Genomic DNA, 27,011 nt, shown 5'->3' on the forward strand with positions numbered 1-27,011 from the left:
ACTTGGAGATTGTCCCCTTTCAGGCGGTATTAACCTATATAACTTAATTAAAACCAGTAAGTGCTAACAAAACAGGTTTTTCTTTTCTTTTTCATGGTACGCATGGCCTTTATTGTTTGCTACAGGAAGTGGAAGAGGCGGGGATGCGACAGCTCCGGCTCCTGGGGCGACTCCACAGATTGGGTCATCGCCCTCGAAAAGTCCAATTAATCTACTCTCGAATAGGTTCTGCCACAATCTAATCAGCTTTTTGTTGCCACTAAGACTTTTATTATTCTGTGAATCGGTGGTTCTCAAACTTGACCAGACATTGGTATCACCTACAAGCCTTGTTCAAACAGGTTGCTGAGGCCATCCTCAGAGTTTCTGACTCAAAGGTGTGAGGTGGGTGTTGAGAAACCGTATTTATAGTAAATTATTTTTGCAATAAATTACAAATTACTGTAAAAAAAATAAATACCACGCAAGGCTGATGCTACCAGGACCACACTCAGAGAACCAACCGGTAGTATGAATGCTGTATTAAACCCCGTTCCTCCCACCACCCAGCGCCCTGGGAACCTCAATAAATGCCCAACGGCACCGAGCCCTGAAGTAACTACCCAACTGACCCCCACTCCGAGCCGGAACTAAGATAAAACGAATCTACATCCGGCGCCTGGCGCATACCAGTACGTCATTTCCTTCCTACGAAACCCCGCCCACTTTACTTCCCTAACGTGATTAAGGGCCGGCGGCCTAGAGGGAGGTGGGAATCACGTGAGTCGAGCGACGTCTTGCGAGGATTTTTAACCTCTCGCGAGACTTCACCCGCCTCCTCTATTCCTCCTTCCAGTGCCCGGCTTTAGTCCTCTCCCGCTCGCCGCTGAGCGAGATATTCTTTTCCAGACCAAGTCGCCTAGTTGTCGCCGCGGAGCTTTTGCTTGCTGCTGCCGCTGTCGCAACCACCACTGGGCTGCTTTGCCGCGACCCCGTCCCGCCGGCACGCCCCCAGCCCCACACAAGGTAACAAACGCGATGAGGGAGAGAGTAAGGCCTCGCCGGGCTTCGGCCTCCCCCTAGTTGAAGCGGAGGCCTGAGGCCGAGGAGCGGGCCGCGCTGGAGAGGCCCGGGCGCCGGCCGGAGTGTCAGGAGCGCCGGCCTCCTCTTCCACCCAGAGTTGAGCCCTGAGCGGCCTCGGACGGGGTTGGGCTAGCCGCGGGAACCCAGCGGGTGGGGTTGGCATTTTAAGGACGCTCCGGGCCCTTCCGAGCCTGTTTGCGGGTGGGGCTCTGGCTCCGGGGGCCTCCGCTGGGTTCGTGTTTTCGGTTTCCCTGGAAGCTGTTTGAATTTCGAGGTCTGAAATGGTCGAGCAAGTTGTGGCGGACTTTGAGGTGTTGAGTGACCGAGGGGGAGCAGCCTGGCTTGCTCTAACCCTTTGGAGTCCTTCCAGGCTGTGGTTGGACGGGGATTGTAAAACAGACGGGTCCTCGGAAAACCCGTATGTTTGCTAATAAAGCGAGAAAGAATTCTCTCCTATCTTACTTTCGGGAGAAGAATGAGCCAGATTTGGTGAAAGCCACGTTCCTTAGATTGCCTAAATAGGAGAGTATCAGTGCTGTTTCTTTCATTGCAGAAAATGCATCGTCAGTATTTAAGTGACTGGGTTTTTGCTCTGGATAAGAGTTTCTAAACGCATTCATACTAATTGAATAGCTCTTGTGGAGAGCTATTTGTGTAGTTAATCCAAAATCAGTTGGAATTGGTTTTGGAAGTATTTTTTAGTGCTTAAAAATCAGAAGCCTCAACACTTTCAACAGTTTAGTGCCCCCTTTTTTTTTTTTTTTTTGGTGACAATATAACAATCCTATTAATTGAGCCTAACACAGTGCCTTCCCTGTTACAGGACTTTAAAGAAAATTAGAAGTTCTTCTTTTTCCTCTTACCTCTTGCTTTCTGTTCCTATATGGAATTTGTCTGACATGTTTATAATCATCAGAATACTTGAAGTTTGTGTTTGGCTCACAGCTTTTTTCTGAATTGAAAGTAAAGGTAGTAGTGATAAATTACGCTGCAGTGAATTATAATAATGAGTTGGGAGCAAAATTGGTTAGGGTTGATTCAGGCAGACAGGGAAAATTATTTTTTATGGTTTGTTTTTTTTTGTTCCGTTTTCATGACCTTACTCTTTTTATTTTCTTCAGATGTCAGAGGATCTAGCAAAGCAACTGGCAAGCTACAAAGCTCAACTCCAGCAAGTTGAAGCTGCGCTGTCTGGAAATGGAGAAAACGAAGATTTGCTAAAATTAAAGAAAGATTTGCAAGTAAGTATGAGGGGACACTTACAGTTACATTGCTTGAAAAGAATATTTTTGTGTTTTACAAATGATCTATTGTTAAGAATCTGTGGGTATCCAGAACACCATTTGGAGGGAGTGTTTCACCCCTTGTGCGTACAAGTGTGTACGTACATAGGCATACATGGCTTCTAGGAGTAGCGTTGCTTCCTCAGTTTGTGTACATCAAAATGATTGAAGCATTGTTCTTTGTTAACGTCAACCTTGTATGCTCATATAATTTTAAAAAATAAGAGTTAACGTTAGAAGTCATTGTCAAACTTTCTAGAGAAAGAGGTACATACAATTTTACAAGGAATAGCTCTTCTGTTTTTAAAGACCTGGAAAAGGAATTTTAGTTCAAAGGGTAACTAAAAGGAGGAAAATATAACCTGATTAAGATTCTTTTTAATGCCAAAAGATTCTTTGAAAATGAAATAGAGCACGCATGCCAGAGATCCTGTGTGTGTGTAACAGAGCTAGCTCTAGTGCCTTGTGTTGAAAACACATTATAAAAATACCTAAAGAGATGCTTGTTTTCTGCATAAATGTTATATAATGTTTGAACTTAAGGCTAGGTTTTACATCTAGTTTTTGACACTTGTTAGCAACTTAAAATTAAACCAAATCTATGTGAGAAGGAGATCTTAATTTGTTCTTTTTGTTGTGGAGGGGCAGTAAGTATGAAACCTGCTTTTTAAAACTTGCTGTGGGGTTTCGAGACAAACATAAAGCCATGATAGTAAATATCTGTTATTTCTCGGAACAATAGGTTGATTAATAAAAATATCATATATAATACTTGTAAATATGTATGAGTTTTCATCTTAACAAATTTGTGAACTTAAAATTCTGAACCTGAGTTTTTGGAAAGTTTTAAAAGATGATTAGATGGTCTATGTTCACTGATTCAAAACAAAACTTGAATCATCTTCATCCTATCTAAGTAATCCTTTCCCTCCCTTTATATCATCCTCTTGCCCATTAAAATTATTAAATTTTAGGGATATTAGAACTGCAAACAAATGAAACTTACGTGAAATGGGGTCCAGATTCAGGATTCTGAAAGCACTTACCTGGGTATAATTAAGATGAGTTAAATATTTTTGGGTTCAAATTCTGGATTTAGGATAGACTTTCATGAAGTTGCAATAGTATGTTATTTTTCTAAAAACACAGAAACCAGGGCCTCTCTTCAATACGTAGAAATCAGGCCAGTGGATTTCAAGGAGCCAGTCAATAAGAAAAAGATGTTTTGGGAGCAGTTTCTCCCACTCTCAGGCCAACTTTCTTCTTGCCTCAAGGAGAGAGCCTGGTATGCCCCCATCTCTCTGTCTCTATCTTTTTTTTTTTTTTAAATCCAACTTAAAAGCAGTGCTTTTTTCTTTGAAGAAAAAACGTCATGTGCTAGTGTTGTATATATTGCTTCCTGGGCAGTAGGAGGGAGGGGTATATGTGGAACTGGTGGAGGGGGGAGTTGGGAGTGAAGACTGAGAACGTTATTATGAGGTAATAATGTTACAGAGTAAATTGTCAGAGCCTGGGCAGAATTGTCTTATTAGGACATGATCCATAGTGGAAATACTATTGGGAGACAGACCATTGTAGTAGGCATTGTAGTAACCAGGTAAATGGCTTACTTAGGGTTCAGTTAATAATGACCTGGGGGCCATTTTTCTGTAAAATGTCCTGTTTTCTGTAACCATTTTGAAAAGCATTGTCCAATAGAAGTTTCTGTGGTGATGGAGAAGTTCTGCATCTGCTGTGTAATATTATAGCCACTACCCACATGTGGCTGTCGAATATTTGGAATAAGACTAGGATGGCCGAAGAGCTGAATTTTTAATTTTATTTAAGTAGCCATATGTGGCTACCATATCAGATGGCACAGATTTAGAAGCATAAGTTCTAACACTTCAGTTAGAAATAATAGAGAATGTTTTTCCTGACCAGTCTTGACTTTGGATTCTTTTCCTCTTATTCTGTCATGGAAAAAAAAATCATTTTGGTTACTAGAAATAGGTCTGTTTTGAATTGAAAACTTCTCAAAGGTGGAAGGCATCATTTAGGATTACATAAAATTCTGGAAAGTTTTGTGCTGTCTGCTTCCATCTAGTAATTGTTATCTCCATTGACTACAGCTACAGCTTCTATTTTGTCATAGGTTTTTTGTTTTTGTTTTTGCGGTACGCGGGCCTCTCACTGTTGTGGCCTCTCCCGTTGCGGAGCACAGGCTCCGGATGCGCAGGCTCAGCGGCCATGGCTCACGGGCCCAGCCGCTCTGCGGCATGTGGGATCTTCCCGGACCAGGGCACGAACCCGCGTCCCCTGCATCGGCAGGCGGACTCTCAACCACTGCGCCACCAGGGAAGCCCAGGTTTTTTGTGTGTCTGTTTGTTTTTTTTTAAATCCTTTTCCTTCTCTGCATTCTGGGATATACCTTGTGCCGTTGATATTTAATCCTGCCTTTTATATTTGCTGAAGAATCTGTTCAGACTGATGACTTGAGTTTGTGGCCTCCTTTATTTTCTTGTGTTCCTTTTATGGAATATCCTTACTCTGGTTAAAAATTTGTTTGCCCTTTCATTTATGCAAAATGTTCTTTCTGCATTTTTTTCAGTGACCCTCATTTGCCAATAAGGCTTCTATGTTTATTTCTTTATGTACTATCTTTCATATAAAGTTACTCAACAGGCAGCAGATTAATTTACTAAAGTCCTAATTGCCTTTCTTTTTTCACTTAAAAGAAGTGGGTTTAGTAAAATCCAGGCTAGCTAGTTGGCTAGCTCCCCAGGCAGTCTCTGATAATCACAAAAAATAGTCAGTTTATTAGGCTGTTTGCTGAATACACTGGTTCTAAAGGAGGCAGGGGTCAAGTCACTTGTCTCATATGTTACAGTGGCTCTGCATCCCCGAAACGCCTTCCTTCAGTAAGCAGAGTGCTTGAGTGCACCCCCTTTGACCTGCTGATATGTAGATCACAACATCTGATGCTTCCTGGGATTGCCGATTACTGTAACTGCTGCCCATCTGTCAATGAAGGAGCAGTTTCAGAACTCAGACTTGGGGGAGGAAAAGTAATTAATGGTATGTACCTTTAAGAACTCCCTCATACATAAAATAGTTTCTCTAATACTTTGGTCCATATACACATGTGAAGGAAAAAAAACCATTTAGAAGGGTCTTTATAGTTGTTGGGAGGGGTATGTAAAACATGGCAAAGTAAAAAGACAACTAGAGATAAATGCTCCAGATTTTTTAAAGTGTCATTTCAGTGCAGGACTCTGGAAATTATAACATGCACAGCTTTTCAGGACCCTTTTCTTTGGTGAAAATGTATTTCCTTATGAAAATATAGTGGGGAGATGTTTTATCCCAAGACACATAGAGTTCTAAATCTTGAGACCTACAAACACAGACTTTATGTTTGTGCTTTAGTAGTTAAATGATCCCTAGTTAAATGGAATTATTTAATGATAGGGATTGTATGGGCTCTTGAGTCAGGCTTATTGGATTACATTCTTGGCCCTAAAAGTGGTTAATTAAAAACAAGACTGGATGATTTACTCTCCTTCTTTGTGTAGTACATGATCTGTTTATTTGGAAGTTCTTTGCTTATTTGCAAAAGTTATTTGCAAAAGATTGTCTTATTAAAAAGTATTTGAATGGATATTTGGCACCTAATAAAACTTTCATTAAAGATGTTAATCTACTGAATTTTTAACTTAAATCTGAGTCTTCTAGTTTTTTCATTCATAAAATTTTTTAATTACTAAAACTGATCTTTCTCCAAGGGCTTTAATAATCCTTTTTTTTAAGGCTCAAATATAAGTTTTTAAGAAATAGCCAGGAAGATTTAAAATCTTTAGGAGAGAAGTAACGTTAAACTTTCTTGTCTATTGAACCAGAGCTACTATTATAAAACCTCAGTGGGAACCAGAAGAAACTCAATACAGAGTGCAACTTTGCTAATTTTTCTCCCAGAACATAATAATGTGATGTTTAAGATATTTTATTTGCAACAGCAGAGGAACAGGTATGCAAGTTCTTAAAATAAATCAGATAAGGTGATGCATAATATGAGTCTTCATCAGAGTAAAAATATAGCAGATTGGTAGCAGAATCTATCAATTTGTTCTATTTCTTAAGTTTTTTAACCAGCCCTACTAAACACCTTTAAAGCCAGTAAGTGTAAGCCTGAGTTAGAAAATACATTTGCCACACAGAAAGGTTTTGCCTACCTGTGTGTGTTACAGTTATTTTATTTTTTTTCTTTTAAACGAAGCTGTGCTAATGTGCTTAACATTAAGGTATTGGGATATTTTAAATCTGACTTGGTAATTTGCTTACCCAAATGGGATAGGTTTTATAATAAATGAATAGAGACACTACTGTTTTTAAAATATATCTACAGTACTTTGGTAGAAATATGTATGAGCAGGAACATTTTTATTACTAATAAGACTGCTTCAAGTGTTTGGGGGTTTTTGAGGGGGAGCTCACCTGTTGGCAGGCAGTTAATACGACTGCCAAGCAGCGCCCTGTAAAAAGTGCAGTTGCGCGACGTACACCTGACAGTGATGTGAGAGAAAAGTGATCTTGAATCTAGGTCAGTGCCTTACAGTTGACTGTTTCTCATCTTTAGGGAGGTCTATTTAGCTAAAATAGGTGCTTAAAAATAATGTACAGTGTAAATTCAAGTCTACCCTATTTCTGTTAGTATTTGAGGTTAATTAAATTGAAAGGCAACTGCCTGGGTTTAAATCCCAGCACCAGTGTATAAAATACTGTATCTCAGTTTCTACATGGGGATAATCACAGTATCTACATCATAGTATTGTTATGAACTGCAAATAAATATGTGTAGAGTACTTAATGAGTGCTATGTGGTATGAGAGCTGTTATCAAAAACTGAAAGAACTTGCTTGTTGAAAGTAGTTGACAATGTGAATTATAAAAATAATGTTAATGGTTTTTGTTTTTTCTTTTTAGGAAGTTATAGAACTAACCAAAGACCTTCTGTCAACTCAACCTTCTGAAACGCTGGCAAGTTCAGACAATTTTGCTTCTACTCAGCCCACTCATTCATGGAAAGTAGGAGACAAGTGTATGGCAATCTGGAGTGAAGATGGACAGTAAGTGTAGAAAAAAACTGTAACTATAACATGAAATAGTAAAGTACAATGGTAAGGTGATTTTAATCAGCTTGAACTACCCTATTTTAATCTTTCTATAATAGCCAGTATGACTTATAGAACGAATTTGATTCTTGGGTGGTTAACATTAATACAGTTTAATTTTTAGCTTTAGGTTAAGTTTTAGGGCAGAAGAATGGCTTGGATCCTAGAGGAAATAAACATGAAAGTAGAGGAAAATGAATGGATATTAAAAAAAAATAGTCTAAATTCTTTTTTCCTTGAATTGAAAATTGAGTAATTGTTGGTTATCTTAGACTTTTGTGAAGCACATATACTGAAATTATTCCTATAAGAAGTATCTTTTCTCAAAAGAGATTGACTAAAGCACATATAGTAGACATGTAAGAGACTTCCTTGGCAATATCTTGGTTAGGACTTCCTTTTTAAAAAGCAGATGGCTAACTCCAGCCACTATTATCTTTGCCAAAGGGACATTTGATTATAGGAGTTTCATTTTAGACACATTGAATAGTTGAATCACTGCAGTATAAGTCTTGTAGGCTGAGTGCTAAACCTTTACTCACCTGCTTACAGCCATGATATCTTTACAGGTGTTATGAAGCGGAGATTGAGGAGATAGATGAAGAAAACGGCACCGCTGCAATCACTTTTGCTGGCTATGGCAATGCTGAAGTGACTCCACTGTTGAACCTCAAGCCTGTAGAAGAAGGAAGGAAGGCAAAGGAGGACAGTGGCAACAAACCCATGTCAAAGTAAGTGACTTTGACTTAAGCATTTTAAATGTAATCTTCCCCATTTGGGTACTTGAGATGTCTGCAGAATCTATACAGGCTAGACTAGAGTAAGAAACTTGTAATACTGTTTACCATTATTTTGAAGATTAGCAGTGTATGGTCAACATTGTCTTTATATGTATGCCTAGGTAAAGTGAAGACATTTTGGTTCCCACTTAGGCATTTAATGAATAATTATTAAGAGGATTCTATATATTGATACTTCTCACTAAACCAGGTTCTGGGTTCCATCACAGCAAAGAAGACCAAATTAGGCCTTGTCCTGACTGAGTTTATAGTCTAAAGAACAAACACATAATTAAAGAAGAACTTTAATAATAAAGTATAAAAGTAATGGAGGGAACATAATGGGTACTTTTAGGGAACAAAGAAAAGGTACCTAAACTGCATTTTAGTCATCAGGGCAAATTTCTTTGAGGAAATGATGTGTAAACTGAGATTTGAAAAGAAGAGGTGTTAGCCAGTTAATGAACTAGAAGGTATGATCTTGGGCAAGCTGCTTAACTTCTGTTTCCTCATCTGTGAAACAGGGACAATAGTATATGCGTTATGGGGTTGTAAGGATTAAATGACAGCATGAGTAAAACATGTAGCACAGTTCTTGACATGTAGTAAGATCTCACTCAGTAAATGTTTACATTTAAAGAAGAAAACCAGGTGGGAACATAGAGGTAACAGAAAGAAATTCCTTTGGTAAAAACTTGGGGCTCGAGGGTGGGTGGTTTGACAAGAGAAGAGATTAGAGAGTCAGAGGCCAGATCATAAAAAGCTTGAAAGCCACGGATGCATTTCAAGTAGAGAGGATCTGATGTGTTCAGATTGGAGCTTTCGAATGATTACTGGCAGCAGAGAGAAGGCAGCTACTGCTGTCTTCCAGGTGTAAGATGATCGTGGACCTGAGCCGAGGGAGTAGCAGTTAAGGATGGACCCGTGTATAGTTTGAGAGGTGTTTAAGAGACAGAATGAACAATTTTCAGTTCTGCATATTTGCCACAATTGGCTATCTTTTGGATTTGTTAGGAGTTTTCAAAACTTAAGTTGCTACATAAATATATTTGAATTTGGGAAAATTGTATCATCTATTAAAATAAATTTGGTTTAAGCATCCCAATAAGAAAGATTGTAGAATAACATGACATTTCTATTTTTAGTCTTTGATATTTGTTTAAAAACCACACTTCATAGTAGTGATTTTATGATACAGAGGAGTCTAGATCATATAGCCTTGTTTTTAAAGACCTCTTTCTTCGTCCTTCTTTTGGTGAGAAGTCAGTGTTAACAGACTGAGCAGAAATTGAGAGGGCTTTAGGCTCTGATTGGAAAACCCTAGTTGTTTTTGTTTTAAGAATTGTTAGCTATGATTTCCCTTTGTACTGCTGTGCTCTTCCAATCTACATGAAATAGTTTTATCTGCATTGAATCTCTTCATACAGTTTTTCCAAATGGGCAGCATATCACACTTGCTAACTGCCCATTTAACAATTGATACAGGTTTAGATAGCTTTTAATGTTGAAACTCCTCCTATTCCTAAAACACAACTGGCAAAAGCCATGTAAATGGCAAATTAAAAGTCATAGTTGCAATGTTTGATTAAATGGGTAATACATTACTACACTTGCGTTCAAAAGCTTCCAAGGATACTGTATATTTCAAATAACATTTATTTCTTAGTAGTCCTGAGTGATCGGCATTGATGTTAGCTTTTATTTGTGGGGTGAAGAATGTGTAAGTTCATTAGGTTTTGGGGTTTTTTTGGAGGGAGCAGTGGTTGCACTGCTAAATATCTCTAAGGAAGTCATCTTTTAAATTTTAAGAGTTGACATTTACCTGTTCTGTCCACACAGAAAAGAAATGATTGCCCAGCAGCGTGAATATAAAAAGAAGAAAGCTTTGAAAAAAGCACAGAGAATAAAAGAACTTGAACAAGAAAGAGAGGACCAGAAGGTGAAATGGCAGCAGTTCAACAACAGAGCCTATTCTAAAAACAAAAAAGGCCAGGTTAGTAAATCCTTTCATCATACTTTGTAAATTTGCAAAGTGCAACTGTCTTTAAAATAAAGCGAGCACAAAATAACTTTAAAATGAAAAAGGAGGTTCATAGATTTAACGAAATAGTAACTGGATCTTGAATTCAGAATCCTCTTTAATCTTTATTTTTGACTTACTGAAAAATATCTCCATTAGCCACTGTCTCTGCAGTGGAAGCACTATGAATGAGTTTATGCCAGGAATTACAAAAGATCTGGGTTATTTCCTTTTATTTTATTTTAATTTTTTTTAAATTAATTTATTTAATTTATTTATTTTTGGATGTGTTGGTTCTTCATCGTTGCACACGGGCTTTCTCTAGTTGCAGTGAATGGGGGCAGGCTTCTCACTGCAGTGGCTTCTCTTGTTGCAGAGCACGGGCTCTAGGCGCGCGGGCTTCAGTGGTTATGGCACGTGGGCTCAGTAGTTGTGGCTTGCAGGCTCTAGAGCGTGGGCTCAGTAGTTGTGGTGCATGGGCTTAGTTGCTCCGCGGCATGTAGGATCCTCCCGGACCAGGGCATGAACCTGTGTCCCCTGCATTGGCAGGCGGATTCCCAGCCACTGCGCCACCAGGGAAATCCCTGATTTCCGTTTATAAACTAAAATTTGAAAAATTATTTGTTATCTTACATACTGCTTAGAGTGTATTGAACCCTACCTGATTTGTTAACATGCCTTATGTTGGGTGTCACTAGTGGGTTTTATGAGCACTCAGGTTCCCTTGAGGTACTTTTCCTTATAGGTGTATTTTGGAATTTTATTTTTTTCCAAAACTAATCAAGAATTGTTTGTTTCATTTCTCCTAGGTAAAGAGGAGTATTTTTGCTTCACCTGAGAGTGTAACTGGCAAAGTTGGAGTAGGAACTTGTGGAATTGCTGATAAACCTATGACACAGTATCAAGATACCTCTAAATACAATGTTAGGCATTTGATGCCTCAATAATCAGAAAAACTGTTGGATTTCATCTCTGCAGGGCTTTACATTTACCTTTTTATCCTTATATTTTTCTAAAGGTAAATTATTTGTTAGACAAGTAAGGAAGATACCATTGTCGTCATTGTTTGACTTCAGTAGAATGAAACTTGAAGAAATTGTATTTGATAACTGCTATTCATTTAAACTTTTTTCATTACTACTACCAGTTTCCTCAAAGTTTGTTGGGTAAAGCAACTTTTCTAGATAGATGCTGAGTAAATACAGCACTTAGATTAATTATTGATCTTCCTAGTATCAGGCCCCCACTTAATGGATGGCATATACGTTTTGTAAGGTTCTAACTGGGAAGTTTCAGATGCTTTGAACTTGCCACATATTCTAGCAATTCACTGGAACATCAAGGCAAAATACCAACCTGCTAAAGAGAACTTCTCTTCATTTTTTTTTTTGTCTTCAGCTTAAACCTAGCTGTTGCCCAGTTAACCTAAAAGTAGGTTAATTTGTAAATGGCAGAGTTTTTTTTGAGGTTTTTCTCAACTCGTTTCCTAAGCCTATTAGGCCATCTCTAAAATTGATCCAGCTCTGTATTCTTTTCATTGAATTTTAGTTTTATGTAAGAAACCATGTTTAGGACCAGCTACCTTTTCTAATGTTTTTTTTTGTTTTTTGTACGTTTGCTTTCCTCCTGTGTTGATTTTCACTTATGGTAGTGGTACCATTTTTTGGATGTGTAATGTTTATATGAGAAAACAAAAAGCTGATGTATAGCCCTGTATACAATGTAGATACTATTTTTGTAAAAAACCGAGGCTAAATTAATGAACAAGAGTACCGAATGTTTCATCATTAAAAATTTACTGTATTTCTTGTGCATTAATCTGACCATAATTTCCCTGTATAATGTTCACGTAGCTGAGTTTGTAATTTTTGTTAACTAGATCAAGTTGTCAGCATTTGTTGGTAAGTGAGCATCACAATTATCCTGAGTTGAGTTTAAGCCAAATGTATGCGTAGAAAAGGGTCTTCCTATTAATGGAAGATGGTGATTTTTAAGATGTGTGTTAATTTCAGTTTTTGTATGTTTAACTTTTATTAAATAAAGTGTTTTTAAAATCTCCAGGGTGTGTTAACAGAAAGGTGAAGTTAGCTGCTAGCATTGATATAATGATTAAGCATACATCATTTCCACAGAAAAGAATATTGAGTGTGTAATAAATGTTTCGATAAATCCTTATGTGCGCCTTATATTGGACATAAGAAATTGGAAAGGACAGACTAGTTTTATTTTAAGGGTTGTGCTTGCATAGGGGTGTTTGTAAATTTTTGGTAGAAGGGGAAAATAAAAATTTTTATTTCATTAAGAAAAAAAATTTTTTATTTCATGATTTTAATTTTTTTGGTAAATTGAAGCTTTTTAAAAAATGTTTTTGGCCACGCAGCACGGCATGTGGGATCTTAGTTCCTGGACCAGGGATCAAACCCGTCCTGCCTGCAGTGGAAGCTCAGAGTCTTAACCACTGGACCGCCAGGGAAGTCTGGTAAATTGAAACTTTCAGGAGGACAGTGATGAGAGAGAATTCCTCGTGTCTCCATCTCCCTCCCAACTCAGGAGATCACTGTTGTTTTGTTTTTTTGTTTCTCTCCCTGTAATTTATGGCCAAAGGGTAGAGCACATAGGACAGAATGAAAGGTGAAGTAGTTTTTCAATACAAGGCACAAATTACAGTAGAAAAGGAGCTACTTAGCCCGAAAAACTTCTAAATATACTAATGTTCTTGTTACCAGTATAACAAACTTTAAATCAGTGGTATCCTTAAAGGATTGCAAGGGAACCCTAGTAATTAAAAAGCACTGGAAGGAAATTTGGTATAACTCTGTGGCCATACAAAGTGGTTTTTGGTGAGATTATCTTGGTATGTTTGCTGGAGTAATAGTTCACCTGGTGTTTGTGTAGGCAAGACTTGTGTTGAGACTCGTGCCTCCTTTGACTCTATGGGCCTTCCTTTCTGCACATTAATTTTCCTGGAGGGCTTTGCAGTAGAAGGAGAGAGAAGGGGAAAAAAAAAGTGACTGTTGTAGAAAACATTTTTTAACAAATAGGCATATAGCATGAAGTCAAGAGCCTGTGTGTCGAAGACCTAGATGTGGTCCTTTGTAAAGTCCTGTTGTCAGGGTGATGATAGTTTCTCTGGACTAAACTTAAAAATTAGGAATCCTGGGGGGACCTGTCTCATAGTGGATGCTGAAGTTGAGAAAATCTTAATGAGGAGCATGATACCAATGGTATTTTACAAATGCAGGTGGTTAAGCTCTCAATATTCTAAAATCAAATATGATGCTTGGTCTATGAAGGTTTGTTATAAAATTTAATGTAGAGGTTACCCTCTTGTCAAGAAAGGAGACATGAAGCTCTGAAATGGACAGACTGAACCATACTTGATGGCCCCCACGTGGCTGTTGTTGCATTTGTCTTTTCTCAAAACTTGACATTTGACTTTGTTATTGGCTCTTTCAAGGAAAGTACAGGCCTAACACCCCCAAAACAATTTTAAATTTTAATATTAATCACAGATAACAGTGTTTTAATTAACATGTAGAAAAGTCATATTGGAAGAGCAAGGACTCTGGAGCCAGACTGCTGTGTTTGAATCCTGGCTCCCTCATTTATTATTTGTATGCATAATTCTCTGCCTCAGTTTTCTCAGCTGTAGAATTAAATTAATACGTTTCATTAGGTTGTAAGGATGAGTGAGTTAATATGTGTGAAGTGTTTAGTAGAGTACCTGGTATGTTGTAAGCACTATAGATAGAAGTGTTTGCTACTACTGTGCAGAGCTAATGATGACTATCTGATCTTTTTTCCTTAACTTGAATAACAATTCACATTATAATGGAAATAATACTATTGCTTATAAATGTGTTACTGAAATGTTACCAAATTACCAAAGTTCTAAGACATTAAGTAATCCTGGTAGAGGTTTAAATTTTTGTATTTAGGGTTTGTTTCTTAGTGGGAAGGGGGTTACACTCCTAATAAAATCACTTTTTTTTTTTAATTTAATTTTTATTTTTGGCTGCGTTGGGTCTTGGTTGCTGCGTGGGGGCTACTCTTCGTTGCGGTGCACGGGCTTATTGTGGTGGCTTCTCTTGTTGTGGAGCATGGCCTCTAGGCGCGTGGGCTTCAGTAGTTGTGGCACATGGGCTCAGTAGTTGTGGCTTGCGGGCTCTAGAGTGCAGGCTCGGTAGTTGTGGTGCATGGGCTTAGCTGCTCCGCGGCACGTGGGATCTGCCCAGACCAGGGATCGAACCCGTGTCCCCTGCACTGGCAGGTGGATTCTCAACCACTGTGCCACCAGGGAAGCCCCACTCGTAATTCTTGATTAAGATTAATGAGGGATTCTTGGATCTGGGTCCTACCCCAGGCCTATCCAGGCCAAGGTATGTCTTGTGTTTTTGACAGACACCACACAGGTGATTCTGATGTGCATCCCTGGCTGAGCACCATGTTTTAGGTTAAATGTGAAAATGGTTGGATTTTTGAAATGAAGGCAAAAATTTATAAGTGGCAATTTTCTGAGCCCAATTATGAAGACTTAGGCATCAAACCAAAGTGAAAATGCATCCATTTAACGTAACAACTCAGTTTTTTAAATACTTGTTTTTTCACAACAAAGAATGTGCGTGTGCATGCACGTGTGTTTCCATTACAATGCAGTTTTAATGCTCTGTATGCCTTTAAAATAGCAAGGGAAAACCATGAAGTGACAAAGGAAACTCAGTTTTGTAAGTTGTGTGGTGTCTGTAGATTGTGATTATATAAGGTGAAAAATACCACTTGCAAATTAAGCGAAGTATTAGAGTTTTGATTTGGCTTTTTGCCTCAACTGGGTATTAACTGAGATATAAAAGAAGGAAGAAAATGTATTAAACCCAACAAGGTTTTGTATTTGTTAAAATATTTAGAGAGTTCAATAAACATGTGCTGAATTGTATTAAGTATTTGTATTAAACTATGAAACAACCAGTTAGTATAAATGGTAATTTACAAGTTCAACAGTAAACGTAAACATTCTTTGTATCTAGGATTTTTGAGTTGCAAGTTAAACTGAATTTTTACTGCAGTGGAGAGGAAAAGCATAGCAGGTAAAATAACAGGTAATGCCATAGTTTAAACAAAACCAAAGCTATTGATTCCCCTTATACTATGATTTTTTTAAAAAAGCATACCTGTATAGATGGGTATAGACGTATTCTTAAGAAACATCTCAAGAGGTTCAGAAACCCGTAATATTGACATTCTAAGAATTTGTTTTGGCCTAGCCAAAAGTAGTAAAACAAACAAACAAAAACAGATGAAGGTGTTATTCTGTGAGGGTCCTCGCTTGCCTTTTCTGCCATTCAGCTTAAGTATGTAAAGGTTCTTTTGTGGCCTTGAGTGGCGAAAAGCAGATCTGAGAATAATGCTGGGCTTGGGTTAGCTGACAGCTGAACTAACTAAAAATATCAAATTATGGCTACTTGTCATCTTTTAGTTCCCAGAAATAAAAACTGGCAATTTACTTCCACCAAGCACCTTACCAGTTCATTTTTACAAAACCAGTATGGACTTGTTACTGGAATTATTAAAATTGTAACTTGTTTCCCCAGTTAGTTTTTTTTAAGAGCACAGCTAAAGAAGCTATGGTTATTCTTATTGGGAGAAAAGGTTTGTTTTTTGTGTGAAGAGCTACTTCACACAAAAATCATGGTTAGTACTTTGCTGGCTCATGATTTTCCTTTTTTGGTGAAACTGATGTGCTTTTGTTTTTTCTCCTTTCAAGCCCTGTACTCACTTTAGCAAGATGCAGTGAATTTCTGACCAGAGAAACAAAGAATTCAGGCTTGGAGGAAACACTTGACTCTACATCCTGGGAAAACTAGAGTTGAAGCCTGAGATCGGTAGCGAGGCTAGTCTTTAATAGATGGTAATTGTCCCAATTGTTAATTGCTCAGAAGTATGCAGGAAGGAGGAGTAAGTATCCCTTTGGTTCTTTTGCTTAGAATTTTTCCCTCCAAAATCCCTGTCAGGTTTAGTTGACCTAGCTTTCAGAGTGAGTGTGATGAAGCTGCTAATTTAGAAACAACTGACTTCTTAAATTTTTATTTCTTACATACATTTTAGAGATATTTTATGGCTTTTATGTTTTTACAATGCTATTCTGTACCCTGGTGTGAAAATCTAAAATATCCCAGTTATTGTCCTACTAGTAAAGAGTAAAAGCATTTTTCCATAGCTAAGAGCTTGAAAAAATAGAAAATATTCCAAAATTATAGGAAGTTGGCAGTACTTTATAAGAGCTTCATTTAAGCCATTTCCCCTAATAATTACTATATAGAAAGGTAAAACAAACAACTGAAGCTGTCAGCCAGTACATCTATTTTGAACTACACTTATTATTTCCAAGAATCAGATGTATTCCAAAAGAAAACTAGTTTCCTGTTGGATCTGGTACCTAGGCCAATAAGATTTTTCTTCATGGTGAGGCCAGCACTAAAATATTAACTAGGACACTCAATTTATTATGCAATGGTTACTATCAGTGTATAACATACTCAAGCTCAGGCCCTTTCCTTTTTTTAGGAAGACCAGGTAATCACTAAAACCAATGATACATAAATCTTACAAAGGCTTTATTTAAAAATTTCTATAGGATGTCAAAATTTACTTCTTACAATGTATAACCTGCCACAGAATTTTGTGAAAATGAATCATTTTATTAATAGTTTTATTCTGCAAGACCCAGAGTCAGAATAACTAAAATTCAAGATTAAGGATGAAGAGATTAGAAGGCTGCATTCATCGGAGGAAGTAGAGAAGTATAACACCTGTTAATTTCCTTCTGGCACTACATGCTCCTGGGCTGTGGTGGTGGCATGGATCCACATGTGTCCGCTTTTGTAAGTCTTTTTTTTTTCTTTTTTTATTCAAACAAAGTCAAAAATTATCATCCTCATCAGTTCACTCAGTCTACATATATCAGTTTTAATCCTTAACAGTCTTTCAAAATAGAGGTAGTATTTCTATCAACTTTCCAGGAGGAAACAAGTCTCCATGAAGAAATTTAGTATGTTGCCCAGGGTCCTTAGCGAATGTTAGAACTGCTATTTAAATGTAATAAAAATGCTTGTTCTTCCCCTATTATGCTCTTTTTGGAAGGGAGTGTGGAATTTTTGAGGTGGAAGGATAATAAAAGAAAAAGGGCAGCTAGTTGCTTCTTCAAGTGGAAGAAAACAAACCCTCAAAAAAACCCTTCCCCGAAAGGGTAGACCATTTCCTTGTGAGAAATGACCGGGGATGCAGTGTGGCTTTTGGTTAGAAGCCTTGCCTGAACAATCCTCATTGCCTTTTAAAATCCCTTCATAATGCTAAAAACTGTCATTGTTACGGCCCTAGAAAAGGCATTTCTGCTGGAGTTTCTCATACCTATTCTAATCAGAAACTAGAGTCGCAATGACTTCATCACAATCTTCTTTGGTAATAATATGCACAGAAATAGGATTTACCTGTACCTATTAATTTATCACTCAGACATTTTACATAGGGGGCAGCGTTAACTCAGGTTAGTAAGGACTAAATGGGAACTTCCAGATTGGTTTTCAATTTGAATAATAGTAGAGTCAAAGGGATTCCCTAAAAAGTTATTTGGAGAACAGATAATTAGAATGACAAATGGCTTTGTGTCCTACCTGAAGAAATTAAGATTATTGGGTACATGAAACCATCTGCAGTTAGGTTATGTGGAATTATCAGTCAAGAAGGCACCTGTTGTAAATTACTGAACAGGAAATGGCAATGATTAAACTGCCATTAATTCAGACCACTGAAGTGGTATAAACAAAGACATTTAAGGAGATAGTTGCCTCAAGATATGCTCATTCATATTTTTTCCTTCATAGAGAAGGGCGGTACAAAAAGCACTCGTGTGTTCTTCATTCACAATTTTTATTTCTTGCAGTTAACTTTTTGTATCTTCAAAGTCCATTTGTCTTTAAAAAAAATTAATACTTATTCATCATACAATCCATCCCCCTCCCCCAAGGAAAACAAATTCAGGGAAGGAGTAATTTAGGGGGCAGTTGAAATAGGTACTATAGGTTCGTGACAAAGGCTTCCCAGCCCACCATCCTGTACATATACAACAAAATTGCAGCACCTCAAGTTCACCTAAATGAAGTCCCAAATTCCAGCCCTCGGCAAGTGATGCAAGTGAATGCCATGGGAATTACAAAATGGAAGCTCTGTCACTGGCTTCCATTTATTTTCCATGGTAGTTAGCAGAGTCTTCAAACTGTCTCCTTTGGGAAAGTCAAAAATAAGCAAACATATAGAGCAACATTTTGACCTGGCCAGGAGTAATTATAAATGAAACCAGAAATAATTTACCTGGGCCACAGAAATGAATTTCTTTTATCATGTTTTTCATTAAGTCCCCAGCACCTGAAGTAGCAAGTTCTAATAATGGGCTTCTAAAGGCATGCAGTTTTTCACACATCTACTTCAAAGAACTTCTTCCACTCAAACATACCACAGTCAAGGACAAAATATTTTTGGAGGCACGGGAAGAGCACAAGAACAAGTAAGTATATGATGAGGCCTTGTGTATGACCAAGATGGTTCACTTCATATATAGAAGCAGTGAGAGCTGTTAAAAGTGCTACTTACAAAGGATGGTCTAACATTACACACACAACTGCACTGCTAAATATGGTTGTCTTTATTTTCTTTTTCCTTGCCCAGCCCTATCTAAACAAAATAAAACTACAGGACTGAAATTAACCCATTAAAATCAGCAATAAGTTATGAAAATCATAAAGCTTTTTTTTTTCTTTTTTAAGTAATTAAGGGTAGTTAAATTATTTAAAGTACACAAAGTCCAAAGAGCCAGGGTAAGGTCTCCAAGGCTTCCTGGGGTAAGGGAGAGGGCCAGGGGAGAACCTGGGAGTTTGAAAGACAAAAAGGGAACACGTGACATCAAAGTGCAGGCTAGAATTTCACTTAAAATAACATTTCTGAAAATATTGACAAGAGCAACAATAGCACCTGCACAATGGGATTGTGAGGGAGAGAGACTGCCTGTAGGAAAACAGAAGCAAATCTTTACATTAAAATGAGACAAGTGCCGAACTTAACTATGTTAACTATGATAGTATGTCTACTATAGATATCAGATGGTTAAAAGATGGTAAAAGGTAATGATTCTAAAAGAAAACAAAAACAGCATTGACCTTTTTTCTACTTAGCCCAGACCTCATTCATTTTGTGCACTATAAAGAGTGAGGTGTGAGGTGTTTTATCATTATCAAATGCTGCATCAAAATAGATGATTTTTTCCCATGTGTTTTTCACTATAAAAGACGTCTATGTTTTTTATGGACAAGCTTTAAAAAGATGTCATTTTGGTTTTCAACACATACAAACAGTTATCAAAATCTGAAATAAAAATGCTGCCATGGCTCAGACCTTGGCCTGCTAATCTGTGTGCACAACTCTTCTGGCCACGCAGACACAGAGGCACATGGAGCTTTTTCCTTCTGGCCCCTCTATCCGAACTCAGGCCCTGTGTGGTAGAGGGTGTCATGCACACAGACCCAAGGGCCTAAGGGCAGCTGACTGTAGAGCTGGCGGTTGGGTGCCCTAGTGCTAACAATGCTGGATAAGGTTAGCTTGCTTAGCATGGAATCCAACAGAAAGCTGAGCTGCATGATGATCCCTTTCAAAAGGCTTCATGGGAGTCTCTCCTTTTGCAGAGCATGAAATGAGCTTTTTTTTTTTTTTTTAAAAGAACTGATCATCCACAGGCTTCATGAGAAGCTGTCCCAGGCTTGAGTTTTAATAGTTCTTTAGCTATCCAAGATTAATGCCTGATTATCTTGTCATTACTATAGGTTTGATTTTTGTTTTTAGGACCAAAAAAGCTCAGGAAGTGTTCATAATCCCATCCTTAAATGTGTCTACTCAATCAATGTAGTATGAGCAAACTTGAAAAGAAAAAGAGGATGGAATCTCCAATGTCCTCTTTCAAGTCAACTAAATCAAATCGAGAAAATTTCACACGTTTTCTGCTGCCATTAGAAACTGATTTTCAGATATGAATATTAGAATATTTGTTCTGCTGAGGGAGTCTCTGCTCCACTTTTTGCTAAGTATTTGCTTAAACAGAGGTCTCTTGACCCTTCCATTCAAGTATAGTTTTGTTTAGCTTTAAAGAGGAGACTGCATCATGAACCCAATTTAAGAGATTGTTTGGATTGAACTGGCCCAGTGAATATTTTGCCCTGCACTGTTATGTCATGCTGGGTTCTAGGAAGTGAACGAAAGTTTGACACTGGCACTGGAGTAACCCTCGTCACTCCCAATACTCTGCAGGCTGCTGTGGTCATCAATGTCACTGATGCTGGTGGTACTGATATTGTCCACTTCTCCATGGGAGAACTCTGTGCTTTCAACATCCACTTCAATCTCCTCTGCCAAAGGGAAAAAAGGAAGAATGTTAGTAATCTAGTATACGTGTGCCTTCAAGAACAGGGGGGCATGAGGAAAAGAAACTACTTTTTGTAGTATAAACTGTTATACAAACTATTATCAGTGATCTCTGAAGAACAGAAGGACCCAAAGATTAAGAGACACAGGGATATATTTTACAAGGGAAATGTCTGGTATACAGTGGTGGTCTCAATTTAAGCAGCAAGTTTACTAAAGCCTTTGACACCAGTCCGTCTAGACCTTCCACCAAAAGCACTTGACCTATTTGGGAATTAGTGCTTAATATTAAAAGATCCCAACCCCAAGTGGTTTAACAACATTTGTTTTGCATTAAACTAGAAACTAATTCTCAGTGATCTTTATTAAGCAGAGTTGCCTTAAAGGGGGAAAAAAGCATAAACTGAATACAGGTGAACTAGAAAATGTATCCATCCGGGCCTTTGGTGGTATTATTTTACAGATAGTTCTAGGTATTATTTTACAGATAGACTTCTAGGATTCATCATAAAGATCTCTGACTATTCAGTAACGAAAATTAGCCAGTCATTATAAAGTGGACTCTGAGAGATTTGTCTTCAATTAAATTCTCTTGCATCAAATATAGCTTGAAATGAGGGCATGAGTCTTAAAAGTCTCTGGATTATAGTGAGATCTATAGTAAAGATTACAGTAAAGGCATTTTATTTAATACTGGTGGTATTTAACTTTACTTCAAAAAACCAAACATGATTAAAAAAAATCTAAATACATATATGACCCAGCTATGTATAGATATTTTAATTGTTAAATACTACATATACAATCACCAATAATATATAAAAAGCAATACACATTTTTTTTTTTAAAGGCAGTTGAAAGACCACTTCCTCCCATAACAGACAGGATGAACTCAATATTCTTCAATTCTCTTAAAACAAACTCAAAGCCTGATGTTTCACATTTGGCACTGATTTTAGCTATTCACACTGATCACACAATCACTTTAGGAAACACAGATTCTAGCTGAGCGCAAGAAGACAGAGTAAGTTATTTTAAAGAGCATAATTTTCAAAAGGGCTTGTTGCTTCTAAAAGTTTTAGCAATCTGTTTTTTTTTTTTTTTTTTTTTTTTTTTTTTTGCGGTACACCGGCCTCTCACTGTTGTGGCCGCTCCGGACGCGCAGGCTCCGCGGCCATGGCTCACGGGCCCAGCCGCTCCGCAGCAAGTGGGATCTTCCCGGACCAGGGCACGAACCTGTGTCCCCTGCATCGGCAGGCAGACTCTCAACCACTGCGCCACCAGGGAAGCCCTAGCAATCTGTTTTTACAATGCAGGCAGTTGTCCAAACAGGCTGTACAAATAATCCTATGAATTCATAACTATTTGTTTCATATCCATAATGCTTCACAGGCTATTTAGTGTTTCCCAGTATCACAGAACACTCATCCAACCTACATTTGGGAAACAAAATCAAGACACCCTATCCAACAGAGCATGCTGAACTCAAAACAAAATAAAATGAGAGACTGTTCTAGCCAAATGGACTAGAGATGTTACTAAAAAAGTTCCTATAACTCTGGGAAAGAGAGCTGCCAGAGAAGAACAAGAATGGTACTTGGTAAGGTACTTGCACTTTGGGAATACTAAAAAAAATGAGAACATTTATAATGATGAAAACATACCCTCTCTCCGCAATTTGGAGGTGGGGTGGGTACAAGGAGGTACCCACTTTTTGGTTATTTGAGAGTAACCAAAAAAGTTGATGAGGAAATATTCTTCTTTAAAGAAGAAAAAGTTAATAAACACAAGAAGAATGATAGAATTAGAAAATCACTATTTTGTAACAACTAATGAAATATTGATTGAGCAACAATCATCAATGACCGTTAAAACTATTAAGTGAAAGGTTGATAAATCTGCATAAAACATGACATCACCTGAACCCACTGACCAATGTTATCACTATCATGGGACAATCAAAAATAACACTGATGCAACAGGAAGTACACAGCGCCATGAAGTATTCTTGCCTCAAAAAAGAACATGAATTAAATCAGGCCTCTAGATCTACCAACCAGTTTACAAGAAATATGAGGGACAGAACATGTTAAATGCCACCACGAGGATTCATTCAGCCAAATCTAGAATGTGGGAAACTCTATAAGAAAAATGGCCCAGTTTCCCAGGTTCTACAAGAAATAATTGGCACTGAAAAAAAAAGTGGGAAAGGGAAAACTATTATAGATTAGAAGTACAGTTGACCCTTGAACAACTCGGGGTTAGGGATGCCAACTCTCCACACAGTCAAAAATCTGAGTCTAGCCTTACAGTCAGCCCTCCCTATCTGCAGATTCAACCAATCATGGATCATGTAGGTGCTGTAGCACATATTTATTGAAATATATCGACACCTAAGTGCACCTGTGCAGTTCAAACTTGTGTTGTTCAAGGGCCAACCATACCTTAAAAAGTACAAACAAATGTAATGTAGACTTTGTTTGGGTTCTAATTCAAACATACCAGGGCTTGCCTGGTGGCACAGTGGTTGAGAGTCTGCCTGCCGATGCAGGGGACACGGGTTCGTGCCCTGGTATGGGGAGATCCCACATGCCGCGGAGCGGCTAGGCCCGTGAGCCATGGCTGCTGAGCCTGCGCGTCCCGAGCCTGCGCTCCGCAACGGGAGAGGCCACAACAGTGAGAGGCCCGCGTACCGCAAAAAAAAAAAAAAAAATTAACATCACCAGTAATAAAACATATCAACATAATGTATCTTCCTGATACTATGAATTGAGAAGGGCACAACATCACTTCTGTGATATTTCTTCCCCCAAATGTATAATACCTCAATCTAATGAAAAACATCAGACAAACCCAAATTGAGGAACACTGCATAAAATAACTGACCAATATTCTTCAAATGTGTCATGGTCATGAAAGAAAGACTGAAGAAATATCTCATGCAATGTAGGATACTGCACTGGATCCTGGATCAGACAAAGGACATTATTGGGGAAAGTGGTGAAATTTGAATAAGGTTTATAGATTAATTAATAGTATTGCATGAATGTTAATTTCCTGGTTTCAATAACTATTATGGTTACATAAGATACTAACATTAGGGGAACCTGGGTGAAGGGTATATGAGAACTCAACAATTTTCTACAGAAAACTTACAACTTTTAAGTCTAAAATTGTTTCAAAGTGGAAAATTTTCAATATACATATAATCAAGAAAAAAAATTCTATAATTCATACAGGCATTGCTAGACAATGTTGTGACTACATAAAATCTAGAATGCTACATTCAATGTTGGCAAAAAAGGAAGCAAATACAATGCCACCCAACCTCCCCTCTCTAAATTCAGATACAGGGATGCTAGTGTTTCATTAGCAAAGAAGCTCACTGCCTACCTCGCTCTGAATCAGAACGATCTGAAGAAATAGTTGATCCAATGCTGTCCATTCGTATTCGTTCCATCTCTTGAGGACCCTGCAGCTGTTCCAGTCGCCGCTTTAAAAATCTCTGTTCTCGTTCCAAATTCTCTAGCTGGTGCTGGCTCTTCCTTTCAGCTTCTTCAAGTTTCTAAAATGATAAAGTGATATTTAAGTTTGTGTGAGGTACAGTACAAACAATAAAACTGACTCCTACCTAACATCTCAAAAGATTTCTTCTTTGACAGAGAAAACATGAATGACTATACGTGTGTGTATACATAAAAACATACATAAGTATATATTTTTTAAACATGAAAAATAGTTATTTCTTCACTTTGTGTGTGTGTGTGTGTGTGTGTGTGTGTAATGAGTGCTACATTACTAGAACAGTATAGAATTCTCAAAGTCTGTCAAGTTACCACCACAAAAGAGAAACTTGCTCTGCCATATAGTTTGATGGAAAATTACTGAGAGACACAGCCAAATGAAGTCATCTCCACCAGAGGGCACAACTGCCTTCCTTCAGGGTATCAGCAGAGTAATTGTTATTTTCCTAGTATTCTCAGCTCTTCAAATGACCACGCTGTCAAAACAATTTAATGTAATCAGGTTATGTTGCTCCCATCAGATTAGCTGATAAGTTTTCAGAAAATTTCTCTTGAGGTCAGTTATTAAAGGAGGTCACTGTGCTAGCTGATATATATGAATAGGAATCATTGCTAAAAAAAGAGCAGGACTGAGAATCATGTGAAAATATGACAAAAAATTCCTACCTTGATGTGTGCTTTGGCTTTGTTGAGCAAACCAAGTGTTGTGTGCCTGGTGCAATCTGGTCCTAGTGGAATCAGAACTTTTAAGCGTTCTAAACACAGGCGAAGATGAGCTCGTCTAAGAAAGACAAAAAAGTCCAATCAGTACAGCCTGAATATTCCACTAAAAACATCCTAAAGCCTATTTTAAGACAAATAAGAATTTGCACATTATTCAGTCTATAACCATGTTACGCCCCTAATTCTTCAGTTTCAACAAGGTATCTGCATGCAAGTGAAGGTGTGCCTACAGGTTTTCAGTTTCTGACATTTCTGTTGTACTCTGAAAACATCGGTCACTTCAGATTATTATCCCCAATGGTTATCTCTGTCAGAGGTGATTTAATTTTAACCTGCCCCATAAACTGTCTCAACTGTATTAATGTGGAAGTAGGAAAACATATTTGGGCAACTGTATTTGATTTTGAATGTGTAAAACCACAGGCTAGAATAGAGGTTTTCAGCTTCAGAGCACCCCAAAATGCTCACAAATTTCCATTTCTTCCCTTCCACCTTTCATTCACACACACACACCCCTCTCCACAACTGTAGCCATCCTACAGTGTTTATGTTGTTATGTATTAGGCTGAACCATACAAAATTTCTGATATTCAACCATTTCTCACTTATAAAAATGGCAACTTCATATGATCCAACACAATAGAAACAGCAAAATTCTGTGGCCAGTGAGGATAGGGTTAGGCAAAATATATGGCCCTGAGATCAATTCTAGCCACTGAAACAACAACCCATAAAATAGTCCCCTGCTTCCTAATATCTAAGTGTACCAGCTATCATTAGCTTTTCATTTTTATTTCTGTCTCCCTCTTCCCTCTTACTACCCCTTACCCACCACCTCCAATTTTCTACACATGGAAAAAAGCCATGACAGAATTCTTCACTAAAAGTCACTGTATTCTTTAATACACCCATCCTATGGGCAAGTTAGGGAAATTTTCTCTGTAAATGCTAGTAGAGAGCCTCATGAATTTATATTCCCCATACCCTACAGGAACTATGATTACCATGATGAGAGTTCTGGGTACATAATTTCACCCTGAAACAATACTAGTTCATATATCTGGTCCTGTGCTTCATAAAGTATAACGTAATTAATCACTTAATAATATATCTGAAAAGAAAATCCACAGATGTGCTCATAGATTAGGCTCTATTCTGTAAAGAGCCATATTGAACATTTAGCAACTGTTTCAACTGTCCCACAAACAGAACACATCCTCCATTTTTTCCTCAAAGAGGGCCAAAACGGTCTACTAGCTCAACCACCGACCTATGCTTTCTTTGCCTTAATACATAAGAAATAATGTCAAGAGACATTCTCAAATGCTAGCAATTTCAAAGAGGGATATGATAAGGCAGCCAATTATGTCATTGACAAGTAAGGATGATTAAGGGTAGTGAGGTCAGAGATCTGGCAGATGAATTGTCAAGATTCTTCCAGTATCCACTAGCCCAGCTAGTTAAAGGTCTGCTAGCATTTCCATTCCAAATCTCTTTATTGAGTTCAACAACTAAAATCTAGTAATTGGCTCCAGGCTGAAACGTGACATACCTAATGTGGATAAGGAAAAAATTTTTTTAAACTTGCCCTAAATTAAAGGATTATCAATGGATTCCCCTTAATGAGATTTAACAATTTTAAAGTCACTCTCCTCCCCTGCTATGCTTCCCAAAATCATAGAACCTTTAGTAGAATTTTCCTTTTTAATTGGAAAATCTCTTAGGTGAGGACTCTCACATGATCACAGAGTGCTCTTGCTGAACAGACTAAAACTAAACAAAATAAAGTCCACATTAAAAAGTGCCTTTGAGATTGGTTCAAGATGGCAGAGCAGAAGGACGTGCTGTCACTCCCTCTTGGGAGAGCACCGGAATCACAACTAACTGCTGAACAATCATCGACAGGAAGACACTGGAACTCACCAAAAAAGATACCCCACATCCAAAGATTAAGGAGAAGCCACAATGAGATGATAGGAGGGGCACAATCACAATAAAATCAAATCCCA

At 37.9% G+C, this 27,011-nt stretch overlaps 2 protein-coding genes across 4 annotated transcripts in view; one reads left to right on the top strand and one right to left on the bottom strand.

Annotated features, from left to right (window-relative positions):
* The first annotated feature begins 846 nt into the window (after positions 1-846).
* Positions 847-15,463, top strand: SMNDC1 (survival motor neuron domain containing 1). Its single transcript, XM_079900037.1, has 6 exons — positions 847-1,005; positions 2,184-2,303; positions 7,308-7,450; positions 8,065-8,226; positions 10,114-10,267; positions 11,104-15,463. The coding sequence occupies exons 2-6, from the start codon at positions 2,184-2,186 to the stop codon at positions 11,239-11,241; spliced, it is 717 nt and encodes a 238-aa protein (XP_079756163.1). The 5' UTR covers positions 847-1,005; the 3' UTR covers positions 11,242-15,463.
* A 1,385-nt stretch (positions 15,464-16,848) lies between these two features.
* Positions 16,849-27,011, bottom strand: part of MXI1 (MAX interactor 1, dimerization protein) — a 100,283-nt gene continuing 90,120 nt past the window's right edge. For all 3 annotated transcript variants that reach the window (XM_079899389.1, XM_079899390.1, XM_079899391.1), the window contains exons 4-6: positions 24,946-25,060; positions 24,149-24,320; positions 16,849-20,739 (exon numbers count right to left, since the gene is read on the bottom strand). In XM_079899389.1, coding sequence (XP_079755515.1) covers positions 20,576-20,739; positions 24,149-24,320; positions 24,946-25,060 — 451 coding nt within the window. In that variant the 3' untranslated portion in view covers positions 16,849-20,575. The remainder of the gene's footprint in view (positions 20,740-24,148; positions 24,321-24,945; positions 25,061-27,011) is intronic.

This window comes from Stenella coeruleoalba (assembly GCF_951394435.1).
Source record: "Stenella coeruleoalba genome assembly, chromosome: 16".
Lineage (NCBI taxonomy): Eukaryota > Metazoa > Chordata > Mammalia > Artiodactyla > Delphinidae > Stenella > Stenella coeruleoalba.